The 25,281-nt window shown below is 33.3% G+C and overlaps 4 protein-coding genes across 7 annotated transcripts in view; 1 reads left to right on the top strand and 3 right to left on the bottom strand.

Annotated features, from left to right (window-relative positions):
• The window catches only part of LOC113072224 (kinase suppressor of Ras 2-like), an 86,871-nt gene extending 79,642 nt beyond the window's left edge, over nucleotides 1–7,229 (bottom strand). For all 3 annotated transcript variants that reach the window (XM_026245298.1, XM_026245296.1, XM_026245304.1), the window contains exons 1-2: nucleotides 6,561–7,229; nucleotides 2,188–2,328 (exon numbers count right to left, since the gene is read on the bottom strand). In XM_026245298.1, the coding sequence (XP_026101083.1) occupies nucleotides 2,188–2,328; nucleotides 6,561–6,737 (318 nt within the window). In that variant the 5' untranslated portion in view covers nucleotides 6,738–7,229. The remainder of the gene's footprint in view (nucleotides 1–2,187; nucleotides 2,329–6,560) is intronic.
• Nucleotides 7,230–8,312: 1,083 nt separating this feature from the next.
• On the top strand, nucleotides 8,313–14,130 carry LOC113072208 (replication factor C subunit 5). The gene is made up of 11 exons (XM_026245295.1): nucleotides 8,313–8,468; nucleotides 8,994–9,058; nucleotides 9,388–9,524; nucleotides 10,060–10,139; nucleotides 10,351–10,424; nucleotides 11,055–11,214; nucleotides 11,692–11,773; nucleotides 11,880–12,009; nucleotides 12,589–12,666; nucleotides 13,141–13,195; nucleotides 13,824–14,130. Exons 1-11 carry the CDS (start codon nucleotides 8,422–8,424, stop codon nucleotides 13,918–13,920), a joined length of 1,005 nt encoding a protein of 334 aa, XP_026101080.1. The 5' UTR covers nucleotides 8,313–8,421; the 3' UTR covers nucleotides 13,921–14,130.
• Nucleotides 13,995–18,666, bottom strand: LOC113072192 (WD repeat and SOCS box-containing protein 2-like). Its single transcript, XM_026245294.1, has 9 exons — nucleotides 18,349–18,666; nucleotides 18,047–18,215; nucleotides 16,981–17,165; nucleotides 16,723–16,854; nucleotides 16,521–16,621; nucleotides 15,548–15,738; nucleotides 14,785–14,877; nucleotides 14,549–14,662; nucleotides 13,995–14,435 (listed from the first exon to the last, which is right to left on the bottom strand). Exons 1-9 carry the CDS (start codon nucleotides 18,380–18,382, stop codon nucleotides 14,234–14,236), a joined length of 1,221 nt encoding a protein of 406 aa, XP_026101079.1. The 5' UTR covers nucleotides 18,383–18,666; the 3' UTR covers nucleotides 13,995–14,233.
• Nucleotides 18,667–19,418: 752 nt separating this feature from the next.
• LOC113072166 (V-set and immunoglobulin domain-containing protein 10-like) lies at nucleotides 19,419–24,495 on the bottom strand. Of its 2 annotated transcripts, none has more exons than XM_026245292.1 (9): nucleotides 24,185–24,495; nucleotides 23,580–23,858; nucleotides 22,781–23,086; nucleotides 22,331–22,615; nucleotides 21,379–21,660; nucleotides 20,424–20,537; nucleotides 20,324–20,336; nucleotides 20,064–20,212; nucleotides 19,419–19,837 (listed from the first exon to the last, which is right to left on the bottom strand). In XM_026245292.1, exons 1-9 carry the CDS (start codon nucleotides 24,258–24,260, stop codon nucleotides 19,761–19,763), a joined length of 1,581 nt encoding a protein of 526 aa, XP_026101077.1. In that variant the 5' UTR covers nucleotides 24,261–24,495; the 3' UTR covers nucleotides 19,419–19,760. The 2 variants fall into 2 exon arrangements, with proteins under 2 accessions (XP_026101077.1, XP_026101078.1); XM_026245293.1 differs by having other exon boundaries at nucleotides 23,817–23,858.
• Between the last annotated feature and the right edge of the window lie 786 nt (nucleotides 24,496–25,281).

The raw sequence follows: 25,281 nt of genomic DNA, 5'->3' as shown, positions 1-25,281 counted from the left end.
TTGGACTTATAAAAATGTCTGCAACACATAAAATTACTCATGCTGTTATCCACAATAAATTACAATAAATCAATTCAGGGACATATGAGACCAATAAAACAAATGCTTTTCTCAATGGTGACAGATTCAAAACTACAACCTTCAATTACCCTGCAAGATGTCTACTACATTCAAATTCAAAATGTAAACACTTAGCTATCAGCATCTTTAAAATATTTTTTAAGATATAAAACATATAGCCAGACATAATATTTTAGCTAGAGTATTTTTCCCATTAATTTTTTCCAATGATAATTTTCAAAATGCCTTTATTTAATAGTTCTAAACCACAAACTAAACCAACAGGCTATGTCTTGAATCACAATATTACAACCTTTGATTTGGAAAAAAAATTCAGACAAAAAAGGCAAAGGTACAAGACTCTGTGCTTTACAGCTCTTACGAGGGAAGGCGCTACAATCCCATGAAGCACTGCAACTGACATATTGAATTAAAAACAAAGGAGAATTATACAAATATTGATTTAAAGATACTGGTTATATAGAAAGAAAATAACTTGTTGAAATAATGTGAGCTGATGGCTTCAGCAAAAGCGTATTACATTGGTTAATTGCCTTATGGACAAAACTGATTAAAAAAATCTATAATTTTTTTAGGAACTGTTGTGTTGTTATGGTTGCAATTCCTTCTCCACATCAGCAGGGGGCTGCAGCACTTTGGACAGCGCCAACACTTCAGCACCAAGGACAGCGACACAGGAGGAAAAACCTCAAGGCCTTCAGAGTATCTGCTGTTCTAGATCATGTTTACAACCTTTTATGCCATCAGAAGGGAACTATTTCTAGTAGCTGCTTCTGGAAAAGCTCAGAAGCAGCTACTTCCCACAAAACATCCTGATCCTACATAAACTTGCTCTCACTAGACAACTATAAACCAGTTACACATTTACATATAATTGCACATCTCTCCACACACGCACTTAAATATGGATTTCACATCACTATGTTCACTTTGTACAACTTCTAGATATTTATATATTGAATTTCATTTCTTTCTTATGTTTTCTGCCTTTCATTGCATAAACATTGCTTGTAAAACATTTTACTGCCATCCCATTTGAACATGTAACTGGGACTAAATTCTAAAATTAGGTAAATTGTTCCTGTTTTCTAATAATTTCCTTTTACCAATTTCAACTTGAAATCAAGCAAGCACTGACAATTAATCAATATGCTGTAATTAAGTCAATACTAAGGATTAGGGTTAGTAAATAATATTATACATTTAATATAAACAAATAAAAACACCAAACAGATGTAATTGTTTTTAGTAATAAAGCAGAGTAAAACTTTTAAGCATTTAAGACAAGATTTAGTGATTTTTTTATTCCATATTTTCACTTGCAGTATCAAAACTTACTTTTCTTTTCTCTGCTTGATTGTTTGTATCTGATTTGCAAATATTGCTTATAACAGAGATTACTGTTCTTGCAGTATAATAAAATCCTTGCTTTAAATCATACATTACTGTGCACTTCCAAAAAATTAGAGACCAATTGAATTTATTTGCTTGCCAGATTTAGATGCATTTTGCACTTAATCATTCTGTACCTTGATAACAAATAGTATAGAAATTAAAGTTTCTAACTGATTGGATTAACTGAAAACTTTCATTTTCCAAAGACATGAGCTGAGATCATCATTATTATAGCATCAAATAATCTACTTTTATAGTTTTTGTCAATATTTTAATTACTTTATTTTTATATATTCTATTATCATTTAAATTTTAGCAAATGTTTTCATAATTTTATGTTATTGTCATTTTTATTACTTAAAAAATATATATATATATGTCTAAATATTTTATTTTGTTTAATGGTTACTTCAAGCAAATGTTTTAATGGTTTTAGTCTTAGTTAACTATAATAACCCTGTTTGAGACAATAATACAATTCAAAAGATTTCATTAGTAATGTCAATCACAGGGCTGATTACCTTAAGCAAATGATTAGCAAATTTTTCACAATCAAATTTATGCATGATGTTTCTGAACTGGATCCATGAAGTTTGAACTTTTCTTGACAGATGACTGTGATGGAGTTGGTCAATGAAATCATCTGTGCAGCTGGGTTTGTTTGTGCACGACTGGTTTAGGACACAACACACAGGATTGTACTGTACATACCTCAATAACCTCCTTCCTCAGGTTAACAATGCGGAACCAGTGTCCCAGCTGCGGGAATCCATCCAACTCCACATTCCGCTCCTGTAAGGACACTTTACGCTTGCAAGAGAGCTGCCGACTAAAATACGTCACCAGTTTACCCTGAAAAAAAAGAAAGAAAGAACTTCATGTAAACACTCATTAACCTATATGATTTATAAACATTTTTTATATGCAAATATACATTGAACAATTTAAATCAGTTAAATATGCAGAAATGTATCTCTAAATGCAATGCTTGGCATTTTTATCTGTCCTTCACACCACTCAATATTTTATGCTCTCTTTGAACAGATTCACAGCATGTTGGAAAAACATGAATATTCTAAACTGGACAGGTTTCCCAAGAGTGATGTCATTGCAGTGTTTGTGCAGGGAAACGAGGAGGAATACGAAGGCAACATTTTGAGCTTTGTTACTGCCTCCATGAATAAACAACATACACAAAAGCTCACAGGAGACACTAGCTTATTTTCAACACTGAAAAGAATTTGGTAAAGATTTTTTTACTCTGAAAATGCAATTAAATTTTAAAGTAGAAATACGGAAGTAATATTGTTTTAGTTTTTTGTAGGTTTTATTTTTTTTACAGTGTATAGCACTGTTTTTCTCTCATGTACTGTATTTATGGTTTTAAAGACTTTAATGCTGAACTATTCACAACGATTTGAGAGGCAAAAAGCATAAATGAACTAAATGTGAATTTACATCAAGTAAATATTGCTTAAAAAAATACTTTTATGAGTTTTCTGTCATGATATATTCATGTTAAGATGAAACAAAGATCAGCAGGTGAGTTTTATAGTTCAAATAGGTTTACACTGAAAAAATAAAAGGGTTTTGTGGTTCAGCTCCATTCCCAGCATGCACCAGGGCATGAATAATTAATATTGCTGCATTGTTGGACCATATACCAGTTTTGTTTATATAGTTGTTGGGGGTTTTGTTGTCAAATTTATAAATGTTAAACATTTTAAGGTTTTTCACAAACATTAAACATTTACTTACTGTGTAAATTGATTATTTGAACTTAAAAAGCCATATAGATGGTTTCCTTGAGTTGTATGAACACTTTTTTTTACAACATGCAGGAAAATAATGGATTTGTTGTGTCCTCATGGATTGTCCACAAGCAAGTCTGCACTATAAAGTATTACATGAGGAATATCACACACTGGATGCCATCAAGATACATGTTGACCTTTCAAGCTAATGGGTAAATAATCAGCTATTTGATCATTTCAGCCTTATCAGTTTAATAAACACTGTCCATCTAAATCTTTAGTCAGTTCAGTTTCATTTGTGTTCAGTTGATCTCCCATGGCAACACAGTTTGCTGAATATTACTGTATGAAAACAAAACATATTGTCTGTGGGTAGCTGAAATAATCTAAGATTAAAGCCGAGAGACGTTCCTTTTAATGTACATTTTCACTCTTTAAAGTTCTCAATTCACTCCTTGAACTAAACACCCTTTCTGAACTGAGATGGACTGACCCAAATCCATGTCATTCTCGCTTGTTATTTTGAATGGCTGCAGGTATATTCTGAACAAAACAGATTCATTTTTTAACCCAAGAAATCCCTAACTTTTTGTCAGCTGAACCCTTTTAACAATTAACTCCTTTTTAAATAAATATTTCAATCATTTCACAACACACTGACATTTTAACCATTGTGTTAATGATATGACATGCAGGTACACAAATAAAATATTTAATTAATTTAATTGTAATTTTTTTTTTATGATTCAAGATACTTTTTTATGTGGATTGATTGATTGATTGATTGATTGATTGATTGATTGATTGATTGATTGATTGATGTATCTTTCCATTATGGAAGCCAAGGAATAAAAAAGGGTAGTTGCAACATTTTTACTTATTCTTTACTTATATATATATATATATATATATATATATATATATATATATATATATATATATATATATATATATATATATATATATATATATATATATATATAAAACAGTAACTGTGACTTTTATCTTACACTTCTGATATTATTAGAACTGTGACATAAAAGTCACAACTATCTTTCTTTCTTTTTTATTCCGATGCAGTAATGGGCTTCTATACAGTAGATACGGTTTTGTTTATAATGTAATTTAAGCCAATGGCGATTTATAAGCACTGGATATGCTTGTTTTAATCCATTACCAATTAATATTATTAACACAACATCATAATTAATTATAATCCTTTATTAGAAAATACTACAGATTTCATCAGTATCTGATGTATTCGAAGGACATGCTTTGTCTAGACCACATAAAATGTCCTTGAATGAGTTTTTATTATTTTTGGTAAAAGCTCATATAGTTATTGAGGGATCACTGTATTGCTGCCATTACACTTTGAGCATCGCTGGTGCCTGGTAAATTAAGGATGCTAATGTCCATCACCAGATAAACAAGCAAGAACCCCCTGATAATATCTAATGTTTGTAATTATTATTCCATCAACATGAACAAACAAAGTGCTTCATTTTGACATACTGACACTAGTGACAGCTGCAGTCGACAGCCAATGGAAAACGGGTTTCCCCACATCAAAATAACAGAGTGCAAAACTACTAGAAAGCTTCTGAAAAGCAGACTGAGAAAAAAATTAAAAAAAAAGCTAAACACTATGCCAACATGAATGCAACAGCACATAATCATGATCAAAAGTATAACCTTACTCAAAACCCAAATTTATATAATCATAATACTATATCATAAATACCAATGAAAGACAAATAACTTACTATAGCCAGCTGAAAGGTAAGATATTGACAAGACAATGATGGTGAGTTAAGAAATAGGTGTCATACAGCCAACACATCAAGCCCATAAGCAGAATTATATTTTCTTGCATCTGCACAGACCCAGTGTAATGTAAAACAATTTTTTAAGCCTAAACATGCTGAAACACAAGTCAACAAACTGACATGATTGTAGTTGGATGTGTTTTAGTCTAAAATTCCCCACCCTTCAAACAGGACCAGAGCTACAGTACTGTATATCACAGGGAAGTTTCCACAAGGGTTATATCTCAGTAACCATAAGGTTTACAGTAACAAGTCCAATTGCACAAGTGTGTTTTGTATGTTAGTTTTAAACACCTAGCTCAACCTGGTGTTTTAAATGTGTAATCTTAATCTGTTAATTACAGATGGCCTATCTTTTAAAACAATCCAAAACAATACTGATATTTTTCCTATGTTAGTCTATCTTTGCTGTGGAACTGTTTAATGGTTTACATTTTGCTGAAAACCCTATAATATATTAGAAAGTAAATCGTAGTCCGATTCCTGAATGAATGGCTCTTATGAGTCGGTACTTTGTCATAAATCAAAAACATTCAGCTTGTGTAAAGTAATTTGATTCCTGGTCAATTTACTCATCCAGTATGAATCGGTTCTTTTAGACTCTTTTTAGCAAAAGAAACACTTCTGAATAAATAGTTCCTGAATGAATCTGACTCAGTATTATATCACATAGCTATACACTGTGTGTGTATATATATATATATATATATATATATATATATATATATATATATATATATATATATATATATATATTACTATCTGTTCTGTTGAAATATGAAATCTCATCACTTGGCAACAAGCTGTTCAAGGCAGAAAGCAACATGTGCTGTGAAAATTCTACAAAAGTAGCTCGAATAGAATCACTCCATTTAGAATAATCGGAATCGGTTCCTAAGCGTGGGAGAAAAAGAGTTAAAGACGTTAAAAAAATATTTAAACACTTCCCGTTTCCCTTAAGTAATTGCCCTAATTTTTAATAAGCATTATATGCCACCCTGAACTAGCTATTGCTTCTTTGAAAAGAAAAAAAACCACTACAGTAGCTACTATAGCTAACACAAAATACTGCCATCATATTAAAATAGAAAAAAATATCTGGGACAGTAGCTATGGTTACATAACACAATTTAAAATAATCTCGTGTTTATATTGTACGAACGACCGTTTTAATGTCGAGGAAAATATAAAAACGAGGATGTAAATTAATGTCAACAACAGGCCCCTTTCGCTGTCCATGTCAGCAGCGCGAGCGCACGAGCCACCTTCTTCACCACCTGCAGAATGCGCAAGCTCGCGCCTCTCACTGCAGCGCGAGCTTCTTCGATTATTACGCCAATACAGTCAATCCCAGAGATGCAACTTTAACTGAATTCACGATCAAAGATGCAGGATTGTTTAATGTGAATGCACGCGCGGTCGCATCCACTCTCTTGACATGTGTAGAAATGCTGGGGTGCAACATTCACATTTGGGCTGAGGCAAATGGATGCTTGCTTACCTCCAGCGTTCGGATTTCTTTTTGTGTCAAGTCGTTGGATGTGGCACATTTGGTCCTCAGACCTTCCAAGCTGGAGATACTAATGTCTATCATGTTTTGCACCAGTTCGCACTGCTGCAAGGCTTTTTGCAAACTCAGATGATGCTCGTCGCTTTTGGTCATATTCTCCTCGTCCATAATTTGTGAGCAGTGGTCCGTCTCTTAAGCGCAGGCTACTTTTTTCGCTCAATCAGATTAGAAAACACTTTGATAGTGCGTTCATGAAATTATGGTTTGTGATCATGAAAAACTAGAGTCTACTTGTAAGGCGATTCCATTGCTGATATCCTGATATCCTGATGGAGTTGTCATCAGGGTTGCACAGTTTATGTTTGATGCCCCGGCTTGACTCTACCATAATACACAGATATTGAAGGAAGGAAGGAAAAATCAGATCCTCGCTGCGGTAGCATCAGCTAGATCCATTGCGCGCGTGTGAAATACAACACGAATTTAGAAATCTTTGTCATAGATGATAAAGGAGAACGCTAGGTGTTATATCTTAAAGAGAACGTCTGATTTGACAGCACGTATTCCCCTTCTGGACCATCATCAGCTGCATCCCGGCGCTCCCCCATCACACCGACATGTTCGCGTCAATCAAATTCACAGCAACAGCATCAGCATCGCATCGCCGACACAAGCAGGGGAGAGAGTTCTCGCGAGATAAGCATCAATGCAGTGAGCTCACTGTTTGAACTCGGACAACCTTTTTTTTTAATCAAACCACTGTTTTAAATGCTCAAGTTCTATATAAATAATAAAAAAAAAGTAGTTGAACTGCCTGTCAAATGGAAGTTGCCCCATTGCATTTCTAAGTGCAGCCTACTATAAAACTGACATGCATCAAATTCACCTATCAATGTCAGAATTTACAACAATATATGCAGGTCAGGTGAATCCATTTAAAATAATAATAATAGTAGTATGACTGAATATGGTTTTAGGTTGCACTGGTCTAACAGCCACAGACCAACCTAGTAGACAAGTCAAGACCAGCAAAACAACTGAGGCTGGATGAAGCTTTTTTTTTTTTTTTTTTTTTTTTTTTTGCATTGTATTATTATTATGTTGTTTTTCTTTATTTTTTACAGGGGAAAAAAAAACATTTATTTTTTAAATGTTAAATGGTTTAATTATTTATCATTATAATGAATTTTTATTTATTTTTACTTAATTATTATTGATTAATTATTAAATTGTTTTATTATTTAAAGCAACTGAAAAGCATTCTTTATTTATTTACAAAAATAAAAAAACTGTATGTGTATATATATTACATACAGTAAATAAAAACAAACTATTTATTTATATCATTACTATTTTAACCTCTATGGTTTTATATTTAACTTTAATTTCCACTGCAGACCTGTATAATTTAATTGTCATTGTATACTTGTAGAATTACATACTATGGCTGGAACAACAACAAACAAACGTTGACTCGAATAACATGCACTTAATAAAAATCACCACTGTCAAAGCTTTTTGTGCTGGACACTTAAATACTTACAGTAATTGTTCCAATATCGTTTTATGGAATACATTTGCTTTTTGATGAATACGTCATTTTTAAACAAGATACTTGCACCAAGCATATCGTAGACACAGCAAATCGCTAGTGACTTTCTATTAAACTCTTATTATGAAATCATAGCAAGACAGTTCCTTTTTAAGTCCCGCCTTCATTAAAAGCGCGGTTCTGATTGGTCGAGAATCTGTCAGCTAAATGAGCAAACGAAGTTCGAGGAAGCAAATTTCTGTGCAGTCAGAAAAACGCGCCAAAGCACATCACGGGTTAGATTAACCAAAATATTAGAGAATGGCATCAACAAGTAAAACACAAGCTCAGACGAGAAATTTACCATGGTAATTATGATCTTGTGTTCTTAAGCGATAGTTAAAAGGTGTTTATGTTACATTGTTTAGCTGACGTGCAACATTGCACATGTTTGCTTTGTTTACATTTGAATGTACTGTCTACATTTGTCGTGTGAATTTATGAATATTACACCACCATGGACTGAAGTTGAGCTCGTCATGTAGTGTGTATGATATATATGTCTCTGTGTGTGTGTGTGTATGTAAAATAATAACGAATATCAGACATGTATTATTATTATAACAGCTGACGTTTCATTTTGATGGAGAAAAGCGTTGACAACTCGAGTTAATCAGACAATTCACTGCAAAATAGTCCTTATTAAAGCACAACTCTTTGATAATACAATTACCTTGGGATGATAGTTATTGCCATTATAGTGATACCATTATGTTAATATGGATCATTTAAAAGATGTAAGAACGTTTATTAGAGTTGCTGTCGCTCCATTAGACTTAAACAGTATGATGATCAAAAACAGTGTTTTAAAAATATTATTTATTGATTTTCAGGGTTGAAAAGTACAGGCCACAGAAATTAGATGACCTCATCTCACACCAAGACATCCTGAGCACAAGTAAGCAATGAAATGGACAGATTATAAATCGTACTTTTCCATTATCTTTATAATGGAAACTGTAACTGTAACGGCACTTTAATACTGATTTACAGAAGTGTCCTTAAAGGAATTGTTTACCCAAAATGAAAATTCAGTTGCATCAATGTTAAATTTCAGTTTGGTGTGACTTCAGAAGATTTAAATATATATTCCAAAAGTTGAGTGGACTACTTTTATGGTCCGTTTGTATCCTTTTTAAAGCTTAAAAGCTCAATTCTTTGTAATATTCTGTAAATGACTAGTATATCTTTGAAATTTCTATAGTCTACTCCCTTCTTCTTCCACAGTCCAGAAGTTCATCAGTGAAGACCGATTGCCTCATCTTCTCTTCTATGGACCTCCGGGAACAGGAAAGACCTCTACTATACTAGCGTGTGCTAAACAGCTGTACAAAGATAAAGAGTTCAACTCCATGGTCCTGGAGGTACTGTAGAAGTTTCTCTACAGATGTTTTCCAGAAGCCTGTGTTTGGAGAATTCTTCCCCATGCCAGAAAATATGTGGTCATCAATTTAAAAGAATTGTTCACCCAAAAAAGAAAATTAGCAGAAAGTTTACTCACCCTCTGGTTCATGCAAGATGGTGAGTTTGTTTCTTCGTCAGAATTGATGTGAAGAAATGAGAAAGAGACATCAGAAAGAGAGTCCAAACAGCCAAACAGTTGGCTAAAATAGGATCCTCTGTCTATAATATTGCTTCCTCCAAATTTCAGTGAAGAAACAAACTGTTCGACCTCTTGGATGGTCTGAGTGGGAGTACATTTTCAGTACATTTTTATTTCTGGGTGAACTATTTCTCTAAAAAAAGAGTTGAAATAGGTCTGATGTTAGTTTTATCAGATGTTTTTTTGTTTTTTAGTAACAAATTAAGCTTTAACGTACTTGTAGAAAACCTTCTAATAGTTTTTTGTTGTTGTTGTTGTTGTTGTGATGGAAACTCTTGTATATTTGACTCCATCAGCTCAATGCGTCAGATGACCGTGGCATAGATGTGGTGAGGGGGCCGATCCTCAGCTTTGCCAGCACACGAACCATCTTCAAGTAAGAGAAGTACTCACCCTCATATCCCATTCATGAACAATTTGTATGGTATCATATCTGTTCTCACATACAGCAATATATTAAAGGTGTTTAAGAATTTCGTTTCCATGTAGCAACTTTTGAATGACATCTGGTCTTTAGGCTTTTATTGCATTAAAATATTAACTGTTGTTGTAAAATAATTTTCCTTTTTTCTGTTTGCCTCTTGTAGGAAAGGCTTTAAGTTGGTGATCCTGGACGAGGCGGATGCTATGACCCAGGACGCACAGAATGCTTTAAGGAGAGGTAGTGTACCATCTGCCCCTCCATCAGATCACCTGCTGAGCCCCCAAATGGCCCGATGGTAGAAGAATAGGGTTCTGCCATTTCAGTGCCCACAGTGAGACGTGAATGAGAGCTGTGTGATTATGATAGGAAAAATATTTAGAGAGTCTGATTTTATATATTAAAAAAAAATATTAAGAATGTCTATTTTCTTTTTTCTTATTATTATTTAAATTTTTTATATTCTTCATTTCAAATATTTGTATTATTAAAGTAATAATTATTATATTTTGACACATGAATAAGCATTGTGATTGAAAGAAAATATTTAAAGAGTTTAAATAGCTATTTAGTAGATTATCTAGTATCTATTTTTAATTATTACTATTTCATATATTTTAATATTTTCATTATTTTTTATTATATTTTGACACATGAAGGAGAGCATTGATTAGGAAAATATTTGTAAAATATTTAGGATAATTAATATAAAATAGTGTAAGAATGTTTGTCCTGGATATCATAGATTATATATCATGTTTTACACATTTATTTTGTTTATTTTTTTCAGTCCTTTTGGAGATTTTTTTATGCAGACTTCATTAAGCCACGTCTGATTTTTTTTTTTTTTTTTCTCTCTCTTTCTGTCAGTCATTGAGAAGTTCACAGAGAACACCCGTTTCTGTCTGATCTGTAACTACCTCTCAAAGATCATACCTGCGCTGCAGTCTCGATGCACACGGTTTCGTTTCGGCCCCCTGTCTCAGAGCCAGATGATTCCCAGACTAGAGCATGTGATACAGCAAGAGAGGTGAGACTCTCATCACAGCCAATCCAGCTCAAGTGGATGTTATTTCTGAATTAAATTAATGTTGAGTTTATTGCATTCTGAAAGAAATCCATACCACTCCATTTTTATATATATATTTTTTATATAATAAATTAAAGGAATACATTTTTTTTTTTTTTTTTAAGTATTTTTGATGTAGTTAGAGACAAGACATCTTTTGTGCCAGTTGAAGATAGAGCAACATTGAAATGACAGTATTTTGAAATGAATGTTTGGATCATATCTAAAGTGAGTCATCAGATGGATCCACTCAAAAGACCCTGAACACAAAAGACCCTGGCTGGAGTGACCCAGCCTATTTGATTAAAAAACCCTTCACACAAACACACATTTGATATGGGCTCTGGCACAGGACACAACTTTGATCAAATAAAACCAAACATTGCATTTCCCCAGCATAGATTCATAAATATTTCCAAATCTGTTTTTCACTGATAGCATTGACATCACACCAGATGGCATGAAGGCCATTGTGACCCTCTCAACAGGAGACATGAGGCGATCATTAAACATTTTACAGGTGTGTGTATCAAAGTGATGTTTTGTGGTTTGCTTATTATGATGTTGCTGGTAAGAAAAAATATGAATGAGAGAAATCTGTAATGTGTGTTCTCATATGTGTACAGAGCACCCATATGGCCTATGGGAAGGTGACGGAGGAGACCGTGTACACATGTACTGGACATCCTCTTAGATCAGACATCGCCAACATACTGGACTGGGCTCTCAATAAAGACTTCACCACTGCATATAACCGTATCCTTACTTCCTTACTGCTCTAATATTTGGTTAGTTATCCAAGCTTTAAAGCTCATAATAGCTTTGTTTGTTGTTGTTTTTATACGAAATGGGATCAAAGTCTCCGGTTTACATGTTTAAAAAATCTGTTTGTATATATTAATAATAATAACAACAATCAATAAATGAATGAATATAGTAAATAATTTGATATATCATCATCTTGACATATATATCAGGAAAAAGAGATTATGCTCAATGTATTGTAATCTTACATTTGTGGTTTATACATGTAATATTGTGACTATGTAAAATCAAACATAACTTTTTTTTTATATATATATATATAATTATTACAATAGGAAAATAAATAAAAAATAGTTATATATATATATATATATATATATATATATATATATATATATATATATATATATTAGATTATTATATTAGAATATATATTTCTAATGTGCTATTTGTATAAAATGCATAATCATCAAAGAAGCATTTTTAATATTCATAATTTAAAAAAACATTTAACTGCTTATTTGTAAGTTGCTAATATTAGTTTATGAAGTCCTTATCTGGGTTCAACAGAAATTCTGCAGCTCAAAACTCTCAAAGGTCTGGCACTTCATGACATCTTAACTGAAATCCATCTTCTCATTCACCGCGGTAAGACTACACTTTTAATTCAGCATGCATGGCTCTATAATAAACTCCTCTTCAAAATAACCAAAGCATTCTAGGGTCTAGTTGAGGCCTGCAACGCCACACACAACCTATCACAACTTTGATATAGTGATGAGCTACATGTTATCCCTGCCCTTGTTACCATGGGGATCCTTTTGTGGTTGTCATGGAAACCGGTTGTTCTTGTTTTTAAAGGATGCCTGTCAGAAGTAGCAGAGTGTAGCATGCTTCACACGCACATATGAGAACAAGCACTGAATATTACACTATTTTCAGAAACCAGACTGCAATAATGCGAAATTAATGCTCACACAGCATGCCAGGTTTTCTGTGGGGTTATTTCATGTTTTAAAATAACAAAAAAAAAATCTGATTTATTGGTCACACAATCAAAGTGTTGTTTGAGCTCATTTAGGTGGGCTCAATTTGCTCTAATGTTTCGTGTCTCTATTTCAGTGGACTTCCCACCCTCCATCCGCATGGGCTTACTTATAAAACTTGCAGATATTGAGTGAGTACATTCATTAAGTCAAGTTATTTAGTAAATCAGTAGAGAAGTGTTTACACTGTTCTGTTAATGACTGTTTGATTACTGAAATATGAATGAAGCAGACAGCACCATTCATATTTACTCAACTCAGATTCACCTTATTAATCTAAATATGCATTGGTCATGAGAATAACTATAAATATAATACAACATTTACAATCAAATTAATACTTTAATTTTGCAAGGATGCATGAATATTAAGCAGCACAACTGTTTTCAACATTGGTGGTAATAAGCAATGTTTCTTGAGAAGCAAATCAGCGTATTAGAATTATTTCTGAAAGATCATGTGACACCGAAGAGTGGAGTAATGATGCTGAAAATTCAGCTTTGTGTCACAATAAATTACATTTTAAAATATATTTTTAAAAATACCATATTAAAACAATTATTTTCAATTGTATATTTCATAATATTGCTGTTTTTACTGTATTTTTTTAATCAAATGATTGCAGCCTTGGTGAGAATAAGAGACTTTTAAATACCATAAAATATCGTACCAACCCCAAACCTTTAAATGGTAGATTGTTTATTATTATATACTTGACTGAGCTTCTTCAGCTTCTGTTCTTTGCTTTTTAACCACAAGATATCGTCTGGCCTCCGGAACCAATGAGAAGATCCAGCTGAGCTCAATGGTTGCAGCTTTCCAGGCTGTTAGAGACATCGTAGTCAGCGATGGATAGATCATCGGTTCACACTTTGAAGGGGTTATGTAACATAGATCCATGATGTCATGAGAGGAAGTTGTTTACTTCATATTGTTCTGACAAAAAAAAAAAACTATGCGCAGAACCCTGTAATATTTTTTTAAATGTTTCTTTTTGTGCTTGAAATAAAGCTTGTCTCAGTACTTTGTAAAACAAATTCTACATTAAAGTAGTTATGTAAATAAATTTCAAATATAGTGTCGTAATTTAATGTCTTTGTTTTGGAAGCTCAACCGTCTGGGGAAATCAGGCATCTCAGAAATTATGCAAAAACATTACTTATTTATTTTCATCTGCAGTGTTCTTCACAATATACAATCTTTTGCTTTGGAACATCCCTGTAAGTAAGGTATTCCAGAACTTTTTTCGGCAAGGGAAGAGCCTCCACCTGATAGGTTGAAATGGAGAATCTCAGGGCAATCCGGCACAGATGCTTAAGGCTCGGGACAAGATGAGGAACTCTCCAGAATTTGACATGTCCATCTCTGCAACTACAATCAAATATAAAGAAGATCTTAATATCTTTTACAGTACACAAGCAGAAAAAAAGTCCAAACTGAACATAATATATAATGTTCCAACAAAATTATGTGACTTGCAATACCCTGTAGCGATGACGCCCCCATGTGGATGGAAAGCACAGCACACGCCACTGGCTCGGTTGTGATCAGTGTCTGCGACTACTTTATCTTGTTCCATGTCCCAGATCCGTAGCGCCCTGCAACACAGTGCAGTGTCATCAGTAACAACAGAGAACGGTGTGAGGTCACAAGGGTGACGTCCGGTCCGATCATGTAGCTCTGAGGATCTCTAATCTCAAATGGATGGTTCACTGCTCACCTGAAGTCTTTGAAAGCCAGCAGCAGACCAACCGGAGAGAAGCTAAGAGATGTCAGTAGATTGTCACTTCTATAAGAGCACAGCTCACAGTCTCTGGAAAGAGAAGCTAGTATTCTTACAACAACTTCCAACATGCAGTTTGTGACATAATTTACCTGAGTAATCCACACGACCATCAACTAACATCTTGTTTTTTGTCTAGTATTTTGTCCAGAAGCAGTGGTTTAAAGAGGTCATATGATGCTATTTACATTTTTCCTTTATCTTTGGTTTGTTTCTTAAAGCTTGTCACAAGTTGTTAACTGTTGGACTGGAGTCATGCGTATTATTTGCAGATTGTGATGTTTGACTTTAATTCTGACGGCACCCATTCACTGCAGTCGATCCATTGGTGAGCAAGTGATGTAAAGCTAATTTCTCTAATCTGTTTTGATGAATAAAAAAACTCATCTACATCCTAAATGGCCTGCTGATGAGTAAATCTTCCGAAAGTTTTCATCTCAAGTTAATTATTCCTTTAACCAAATGAGTAAGGAAATTGAACAATTTATGTACACATTTATAAACGCATCAAAGATTCAGCATTTAATGTAAAAGTCTGCCCCAAAAATTACATTTTGTCATCAAAAATATATTTTCTTTACTTTCTGTGGAGCACAAAAGATGGACTTTTTGTCCCAAAAATTAAATGGCTTTATTTCAAAAAAGAAAAGAAAAAAAACACCTATGATAGTAGAAAGGAACAACTTTGTTGGCAACATACTCTACTCTAGTCCGGAGATCAGCTGTATAGGGGTCCCACAGGTCCAGCCACCAGCCTGTGGTCGAGTGATACGAAGCGATCGCGAGCAGCGCGCCGTCCTGGGAAAAGTCACATGATGTCATGGTGCGCTCGTGTTCGTATGTAAGGTGTCTCATGAAGGTGTAGGACCGCAAGCTCCACAAATACACCTTCTGTTGGGAAGAAGACATTCAGACAATATAACACAGTCTTATTACATGATATCCTGTTCCTCTGATTATATTACTAAACCCTTTATGTTACTACTAGAAGACATCCTAACAGAGAAGCCACAGCTTCAGCACATTAACTACTTCTTCATTTTGAACAGTTTAGCTATTAATATTATGTATTATATATATATATATATATATATATATATATATATATATATATATATATATATATATAATACTAATTTGATACTTATTGAATAAAATCTTATTTGAAATTTTGTTATTTAATGTAAACACATACCGTTTTAATTGTCCAAATACTTCTGGAGCAACTGTAGCATTGTTGTTAATTGAAATAAAATGTGTGTGTGTGTGTGTGTGTATAAATATACTATATATACACACACATATAAGAAACAACATGAGAAATGTTGCCTTGGCTACTAACTAAAATACAACAAAAATTGTTTTTAAAATTACTAAAGCCAAAAAAATATTAAAGCTACATTAAAATATTAAAACAAAACAATAACAAAAAAAGACACAAAAACACATACCAAAATCAGTAAAATAACTGAAAATATAAATATAAAAATGCAAGCTAATTCAAAACATTAAGGAGTATATAAATAATACTAAAAAGTGAAAGTGACGTGACATACAGCCAAGTATGGTGACCCATACTCAGAGTTCGTGCTCTGCATTAACCCCCCCAAAGTGCACACACACTGTGAACACACACCTGGAGCAGTGAATAAAGAGTGAAATAAGAAACTCACCGAGTCGAGGTTGCAAACAGACGCGATCACACTGCTGTCAGGTGATATGGAACATCTGAAGACCCAGTAGATTGGACCCCGCAGCACATGGGGACTGGCGCCTGCAAATATCAGCAATACAATCTTCATAAGTACATAAGAATTTGAGGTCCCATTTCATCCCATTGCAAAGATACGTTGCTTCCACATCAGATGCTCTGACCTTTCTTTGACAAGTCCCATATCCTTAAAGTTTTATCTCGGGAGGCCGATACAAGTGTGAGATTTCCATTTGGAGTGAAGACTAAATCCCTGACAGGAGCCTGATGTCCGGTGAGAGTAAACCGCAGATTTCCTGAAGACAGAACAGGGATTTACTAACATGTTTAATCTAATACTACATGCGTTTAACACCATGCTGTTAATATTTAGAGCAATATAAGTTCTTGATGGTGAAACTGAGTCCAGAGTTGAAACTAACCGGTTGAGACGACCCACACTTGGATCACGCCATTGTTCAGACCAATGGCCAGCAGTAGCTCATGATCATGTCTGTTCTGATGTGAAACATCCACTCGGGTAGACAAGCAGGGACCAAACGCCAGTGCCCACACTGTCTGCTTGCAGTTAAGTGTCTTCTCTTCACTGCATACAGCTTCGGCACTACTGTTAATACAGAGAAGAACAGAAGAAGTTTCAGCTGTGCTCTACATCCAAGTATGAGATAGTACAGTAATGGTATCAAAAGATGGTACTGTGATATACAGTAAACCATGGTACTGAATTAGTACATTCATTTACCATATGGTAAAGAATATAAGCTCAAAAACATTGTAATACCATGGTACTTTTTTGAAAGGACTATAGTTACAGGGAATCAGTCCTGTGGTACATTTTATAAGGATTTTAGTAAAATAGATTTGTCAGTGAATTCATAAAATACTTTGATACTTATAAAATAGTATTTTAAATCATCAGGGTTATTTTAGTAGCATTGAGATTGTATTATTTAATTAAATGTGGAATGAGTTTTTATTTTTCCATTTTCATTTTAATTAGTTAATTGTTTAAATAAGTTTACTGAGGTTTTAGGATTTTGCCTGAATAAAAAAAATATATACTCAGCTGTTTTCAACATAATAATAATGTTTTTTGACAGGCAAATCAGCATATTAGAATGTTTTCAGAAGGATCATGTGACACTGAAGACTGGAGTAATGTATAATAATGTTATTTATTTATTGTAAGTTATTTATTTATTTATTTATAATGGTAAGCCAGCCAACAAGGACTGGTTTTCAGCTGTGATATATATATATATATATATATATATATATATATATATATATATATATATATATATATATATATATATATATAGACATATATATATATAAAGACATATATATATATATATATGGTTTTTCTTTTTTTTTCTTTTTTTTTTTGGTGACAGTTTTAAGGTTCTCCCATAGCAGATATTTATGGTGTTACATATAAGCCTATATTTATTAAACCATAATGTTATGTTATGAATATAGACTTACTCTTCGGATGTCAGCGGCCAGGACAGGAGTTTGACGATGCCGTACCCCATCGACCAGGCAAAAGAAGACCCGTCCGGAGAGAAGCGGACGCTCCATGTCTCGCAGCCGGCGGAGCCGTACAGACGCGGGGGATGAGCGGGATTCAGCTCCGCGATCAAATCATGCGGTTCTGTCACAATTAAACAGACCTGTCATTTTACAAAGACATACGCATATCCGGAACTACTCTTAGTCTACAAGTATAAGTCCTCTTACATCAAATGCATATCCTTATATCATTTAAGGTATGTGAATCACCTTACCTTTGACAGCGCAACCTCGAAACGAGGAGCACATCTTGCCACCGACTGAAATAATGTCACGATAAGCATCATTTCACCTCTCCTCTGCATTCATTTGACTAGGGGGTGTGGCCAGATGGGCAAACCACGTGACCCCGTCGTCGAGTGTGTTTCGTTCTCAGTACAGTACATACTTGGGTGTGTCTATTGTATATTTAGTGTTAAGGTGCGTTTTATACCATGTCCTTCACATCTCAGGTATCGTGATTTTACAGCTTTGAATACATTATTCATTGTCATTTAAAGCCAGTTTACTCTAAGTATTGTTTTATATCTGGCCATTACTAACCTAAGCTTGGCCACCCAATATTATTTATACACAATGTTAATGTCAATTTTAAGCTGTTTAATATATATATATATATATATATATATATATATATATATATATATATATATATATATATATATATATATATATATATATATATCTGTATTAAAATCTGAAAAGAAATCAATAGAGACATGAGAATTTTAAAACATAAGTTAATAAAATGACTGAATGTTTTACAGTAATGAGATTTAAAGTCATGAAAATGAATTAACAATGCAAAGAAATTTCAATGCAACTGTCGTGACAATTTTCCATTTCAATTAAAAGGTATGATACACGAAAAAATTTTGAATATCTATTTTCCTACAGTACAATCACACAGTCATTCAGGGCAACACCCCCACTCAACATTTATACCTTCATCAAATCCAAATGCTTTGATCTCATCCAATCCTAATGCATATTGAACATATATGTCCATTTAAGGTGCCTAACTATGTCCCCCAGATGAGTTTCTAAGAATTTAATGCAAATCATTTTCTATGGGGCCAAGACGTCTAAGAAACTAAAATAACATTTCTGTCTCACACACTTATCTTGCACACATACACAAATAGATTTCCTGTTATCTTTCAGCTCATCAAAAACCCAAGCATACTGAAACACTCAGAGACAGTCTAAAGCACACTCTAGTACAGTGAAGCAAATAATATTCATATTTCAGGTAGAAATAAAACTTCTTCCACAGCACAAAATAGGCTTCCCTTAAGTTATTATTATTGTTTTGCCAAGAAATATGACCCAGACATATTTTGTTGAGATTCAACCATACATTTTTACAGAAAGTATTATTCAAACAAGTAACAATAACATTTCATAACACAGTATGGAGTAGTAAAAGTTTGAATTGAAAGATGTGAGGCCAGCCCAGTATATTAAAAACTAATACTGAAAATAAAAACGGGGCCTCTCTAAAATAAGTTTAAGATCTTTACACTTGAAATTATATAAAAGGATAATATTACACAAAAAACAAACAAACACATATATTAGCAGAGCTGACCCAAATAATTAATTTTCTGTACATTTAAAGTGTTAACTAACTGTCTGCTGACTGTTGTACTGGTTCTGTTTGTGTTTGGTGATCGGTACTGTCTGCATTATCTTCATGATCACCTGTAAAATATACAGACATGCATTTCAGAAAATCTCTCATATTTACAGGTTTTTCAAAGGAATAAATAAATAGTCATTTCTCAAACTTGCCTTACTTATATTTGCTCAAGTCTTGCTTAATTTCTTCATTATGTAACATTCCCCAGTTCCCAATTCTTTCAAAAGAAACTACTTTTGAAATTATAACACAGACCTCTTAACAATATTCGGGAAACTGTTAACTTACTGTTAACAGATGGTATTCTGTGAATCTCTACGAGTGTGGTTGCATGGCCGTTTGTCGGCGGAGGGAGTTGTGGAACAGTTTCATGGACAATTTCCTCTTCATCTGAGTCCACCAAACTCAGTACGTCCCATCTGTCATTGTCTAAATGACTAGAAAGAAAATGTTACAATGCCTCAGCTTTACACATCCTTACAATAAACTTTGTAATAATGCTGACCTATGATTATTAATGAGCTGTAATGTTTTGCGGTCATACTTACCTAAATCCTAAACCTGAAAAATAAAAAAAAATAAACATTTATGCAAAGAATCTTTAGAAAAAGAGTTTTATTTAGCAACTCAGTATGCAAAACTACTTACCAATACAAATTCTGTCCCGCTTTGAATATACCATCACACCAACAGTGACTCCAATCATCATTATCAAAATGGACACAAAGACACCGACTACGACCCCTCCATTACCTGCAGAGGCTGAGAACAAACATTAAACAGTTATAGGCAGTCTGAAACTACTTTTAGTACAGAGGGAAGACGTTCATGTGGAGGATGTTATGTAATACTTCTGCAAAGGGAAAGGTATTACAGAGCTTCTTTTCTGATCACATTCATGCATAGATGTCATAGCTTTAGCATTACTAGAATTTGAAGTATCTCCAGATCTGACCTCTGATATATTTTTAAAACATCCTCAAACAACTGAAACCATAAGATTTTAGTGTGTGAATCTCACAAATCCTGCCAAGAACATGTCCAAAATCAAAAGAAAAAAATATTTAGCTTATACAAAAAAAGCCTGTTGCAAGGACTATTAAGATGCAACATAACATTACTTTCATGACAGTTTTCCTAAAATGCAAATTTGACAATGTTCATATTTGTAAGGCAAAGAATAATTTTACATATGTGAGTTTGTGTGTGTGTGTGTGTGTGTGTGTGTGTGTGTGTATATATATATATACACACACATATAAAAAATAAAATATATAGTTACTGTGTAAAATATACACACATAAATAAATATGATAAATGCTATTTTATAAAAACCTATTTATAAAAACTCAGAAATAAATATCCAGAAAAATTAGTGCCTCATCATTAAAATAGTGCAACATTGCAAAAAATATGAATGGTCTAAAAATAGGTTTAATTTCCCTTACCCTTTATTCATTTTAATTTAATGTTTTAACTTGGTATATAAGAATTCTTGTTACATATATATATATATATATATATATATATATATATATATATATATATATATATATATATATAAAATGATAAATATGGAGAGACGTTCAAGTTTCTAACTTACTCTTCACAGTTAGAAACACTTCCAGTGCTCTTGCATCAAGAAGGTTTTCACTGTAGCAGTAGTAGGCCCCTTCATCTTCCTTTGTTACATTGATTATAATGAGTTTGTAATGGGGTTTTTTATCTTCCACAATATATTTGGAGGTGGTGTTGATGATTATGTTGTCCTTTTGTTTCCAGACAGTCTTAGCTGGTGGCAGAGAGTCAGTCTCAGTACATTTGAGGGTGATATTACTGCCCTCCAGAGCGGTCACCAAGGGATCTCCTAATGGATACGGCCTCTCTGGAAGACACATAAAATATAATGGTTTAATTATAGTCAAGACAAGCAGAAACACAAGCTGTAATATTATGTTTAAAGACCAAAACTCATTAGTAACAACAAACAGAATTGTATTTATAATGGCTGATTTTAAAAAAGCTTCATAGAGTTTTTTCGGGGACACACACGTAACCCTGGCCCAAACTCACGACAATGGATAACGTGGCCCACTCAAAAAAAAAAAAAAAAAAAAAAAAAAAACTGATTTTACATTTTGCTTGTTCTACTAGAACCATTTCAAGTTTAAGCAAAAACTGGTTCTGATAGTGTGGAAAAATCAATGGGGTTTTTGAAAGTAATATTTTATGCTCATCAAGGCTGCCTTTATTCGATAAAAAAAATACAGCAAAACAGAAATATTATAAAATATTATTAAAATTTAAATGACCTTTATTCTATTTGAATATATTTTAAAATACAATTTATTCCTGTGATGACAAAGCTGAATTTTCAGCATCATTGCTACAGTCTTCAGTGTCACATGATCTTTCAGAAATCGTTATTTGAAGAATAAAAGTGTAATTATAGTGTGTAATTAAGTGTAATAATAAAGTTTTCAGGACTATTCTCTTTATTTATTTTTTTTGTTATAATTCTCAATACTGCAATACTGTAGGAAAAATAGTCTTACTGAGCTCAAAGGAGCAGTTTTTCTCCACACCAGTCACGTGATGTCCGATACACTTCACTTCCTTTACATTGTGCATCATAGTGCTATTCACATAGACCTCCAAACACTCGGTCTCCTGAGACGTGGAGTTGATCGTGGGACCCTTGGCTATAACATTTTCTTCACGGACCTCCTGCCAGTTCAGAGTGGGCACAGGGTAACCTCCATGCCATTTACATTTGAACAAGACATCGTATGGCTCATTTAGTATCACCCAACTGCACTCCGGATGCCTCTCTGGAGCATCTGATAAAGGCATTAGAGACAATTAAACAACCTATACATCACAGATCTACCAAACAAAGCTAAATCTAAACAGACAATGATTCTCGAAGTAAACTGAAAGAACCATATATAACAAAAGCTTCATTTCCAATACTCTTTCAAGAACTATTAAAACATCTGTCTTACAGTAAACTAGCAGCTCCTGGCTCTTGTTCACAGTTGTCTTGGAGAGTGTATTCTGGGATGTACAGGTGTACATCCCTTGATGGCTTGGTTGGATTTTACTTATGAAGAAGTCAAGGAATGATTTGTTCCCAGATGCCTTGTCATTAATGTCCAGCGCCAAATTTTCAACAGTCCATGTCAAGTTTTGTGAGGGAAAACACTCACTAGAGCAGTTAAAATACACATCTAAATCTTTTTGAACATATAATGTTCCATTCGGTAAGAGAGTTGCTGGTTTTATGGCCAGTGAGACGCTAGTTGGACCCTCTGAAATAATACAAACACACAAACATGAATAATTATTCATTCGACTCTCACAAAGCACCTGTCCTTTAAACCTTCATCAAAAATGTTCCTTTAGAATTTCAGAAGCAGTATCCAGTATTTATTTGAAACTGATTTCTTTTTTTTTTTTAACAACATTTCTTATAAATGCCTTTATTATCACTTGCTGAATAACAACATTTATGGTATTTCTTTCAAAAATCTAAATGACCCCAAATTTTGAACATTTTAATAAGAGTTTCAGTGGAACTAAACTAAGATTTCTTCTTGTGTTCAGTTAGTTGTTATGCGTGTTAGTTAACCTAACGCATGTCAGTCAGTCACACGGTGGTTTTCTAGGTCCATGCCTTGCAGTTAAACCGGTAAAACCTGTTTGAAGTCAGACTCCCGATCTCACAGAAACTGGAGAAATCTATTGCATATTGTATCAAAGCTTTAACACATTAGTACGATTTAGATATCCATAGCACCATACCAGACACTCTGAGCAGGATGTTTGAGATAGTTTGCCATAAGATGCCATTCTTTGTTTGGGATTCACATTCATACTGGCCTACATCTGTAGACTGAAGGCCACTGATCAAAAGAGAGCCATTGTTTAAAATGGAAAGATGCTCTGTCGCTGCAACAACAATCCCATCTTTCTTCCAACGATAAAGAAGTGAAGATTCATTAACTGGCTGGTCAAGACACTGTAGTACAGCATTCTCACCCTTCTCTCTAATAATATAGCGCTGCACCTGCTCCTCTGACCCTACAGGAAGAAGCACAGAGAAAACATTTAGAGCAGTGCTACAAATATGCAGCAAAGTACTAAAGTAATACTATTTTTTTTTTTTATCCAGTGCAATAACAACACCTTGGTATTAGAGCTTTAAGTACCATGCAAATGTCATTCAGTACAATTGTTTCACTTATGGAAAATGGGGTTTGGACTATTTCATGGTATTTTTGGAAATTCCCTGGAGTACTGGAAACACTATATTAAATTACTTTGTAGTATATACTAATAAAATAGGCTATCCCAGCATGATATTTCTTATAAAATTGATACCAGAAAAGATTTTCCTGTCAACTCACCTGTTTGATGTAACAGAAGAAGCAGATACAGAACTATTGCAGATATCATAATTTTAGGATTGTCAGGATATCCCATCAAATTATGGGATAAAATATTTTCTTTTGCAAATTCGATGGAGTTTCCTTTTGTTTGCTGGCAAACGCATCAAACGCTTCTCTATTAATTAAATAAATAACCAGATATTTTTAAGATAAATTCGCGAACGTTCTAAAATGGCTTTGGGCTTGGAATGCGGCATGTTTTGTGCCACGTTTGATCCATGTCCATCTTCAACCTGTTTGCTTTCTTTCCCGGAAACTTTGAACTTTGAGATTGCAGTTTGACCACACCCGTCACCTGCTCTCTTAAAGAGACACATACCATATTTAACTCGACGCACTCTGAATTGTGGCACATTATCCCTAAAATCAATTCAAAATCCATGCCTTACTATTGAACTACATACTTTACTTAAAAATGTAAATAAATACTTTTTTACTGACGGTTGCATATATGTATATATACAGTACATACATGCACACATCTGTAAATTTCTTTCTTTCTTTATTTAGCGGAGTTATGGTTAAATAAATAAATGCTATGTAATTCAAGTAGTTTAATGCATTAAGATATGGTACACGTGCAAAATGTAACTTCACTAATAATTCATGTAAACATATAGCAAACATGTAAACATGAATGACTACTTTATAGTGGCTAATATTTGTAATAATATTTCAAATTTTATATAAACATTGACATAAATATTAGTTAAATAATAATAATAATGATAATAATAATAATAATAATAATAATAATAATAATAATAATAATAATAATAATAATAATAATAATAATTACAATAACAATGACATTATTTTAGATTTATAATTATATTGTACATACTTTTCACAAAATATTTTTTTACTATTATTATTTTTTTCTCCATATCTGAGAAACCAAAGTCAAATGTGTCAGCTCCACGATAATGGATGTATTATTATTATTATTATTATTATTATTATTATTATTATCATCATCATCATCATTACATTGGCTGGAGCATAAGAAACAAATGGAGAAAAAAAACAATTTGGAAAAAAATATATTTTATTCA

This window comes from Carassius auratus, chromosome 5 (genome assembly GCF_003368295.1).
Source record: "Carassius auratus strain Wakin chromosome 5, ASM336829v1, whole genome shotgun sequence".
In the NCBI taxonomy this organism is placed as follows: Eukaryota; Metazoa; Chordata; class Actinopteri; order Cypriniformes; family Cyprinidae; genus Carassius; species Carassius auratus.
Note: the sequence above shows the minus strand (reverse complement) of the source record. Positions and strands in the feature narration are given on the sequence as shown.

Coding starts and splice junctions, on each gene's coding strand:
- LOC113072208 (XM_026245295.1), top strand. CDS start 8,422: ATGGCATCAACAAGTAAAACACAAGCTCAGACGAGAAATTTACCATG. Junction 12,010..12,588: donor CTTCACCACTGCATATAACC/GTATCCTTACTT, acceptor TGGGTTCAACAG/AAATTCTGCAGCTCAAAACT. Junction 12,667..13,140: donor CCATCTTCTCATTCACCGCG/GTAAGACTACAC, acceptor TCTCTATTTCAG/TGGACTTCCCACCCTCCATC.
- LOC113072166 (XM_026245292.1), bottom strand. CDS start 24,260: ATGGGATATCCTGACAATCCTAAAATTATGATATCTGCAATAGTTCTG. Junction 20,538..21,378: donor AGTGTTTCTAACTGTGAAGA/GTAAGTTAGAAA, acceptor GTTTGTTCTCAG/CCTCTGCAGGTAATGGAGGG. Junction 19,838..20,063: donor CAGAATACCATCTGTTAACA/GTAAGTTAACAG, acceptor TATATTTTACAG/GTGATCATGAAGATAATGCA.
- LOC113072192 (XM_026245294.1), bottom strand. CDS start 18,382: ATGTGCTCCTCGTTTCGAGGTTGCGCTGTCAAAG. Junction 18,216..18,348: donor TCGAGGTTGCGCTGTCAAAG/GTAAGGTGATTC, acceptor TAATTGTGACAG/AACCGCATGATTTGATCGCG. Junction 14,436..14,548: donor GGGGGCGTCATCGCTACAGG/GTATTGCAAGTC, acceptor ATTTGATTGTAG/TTGCAGAGATGGACATGTCA.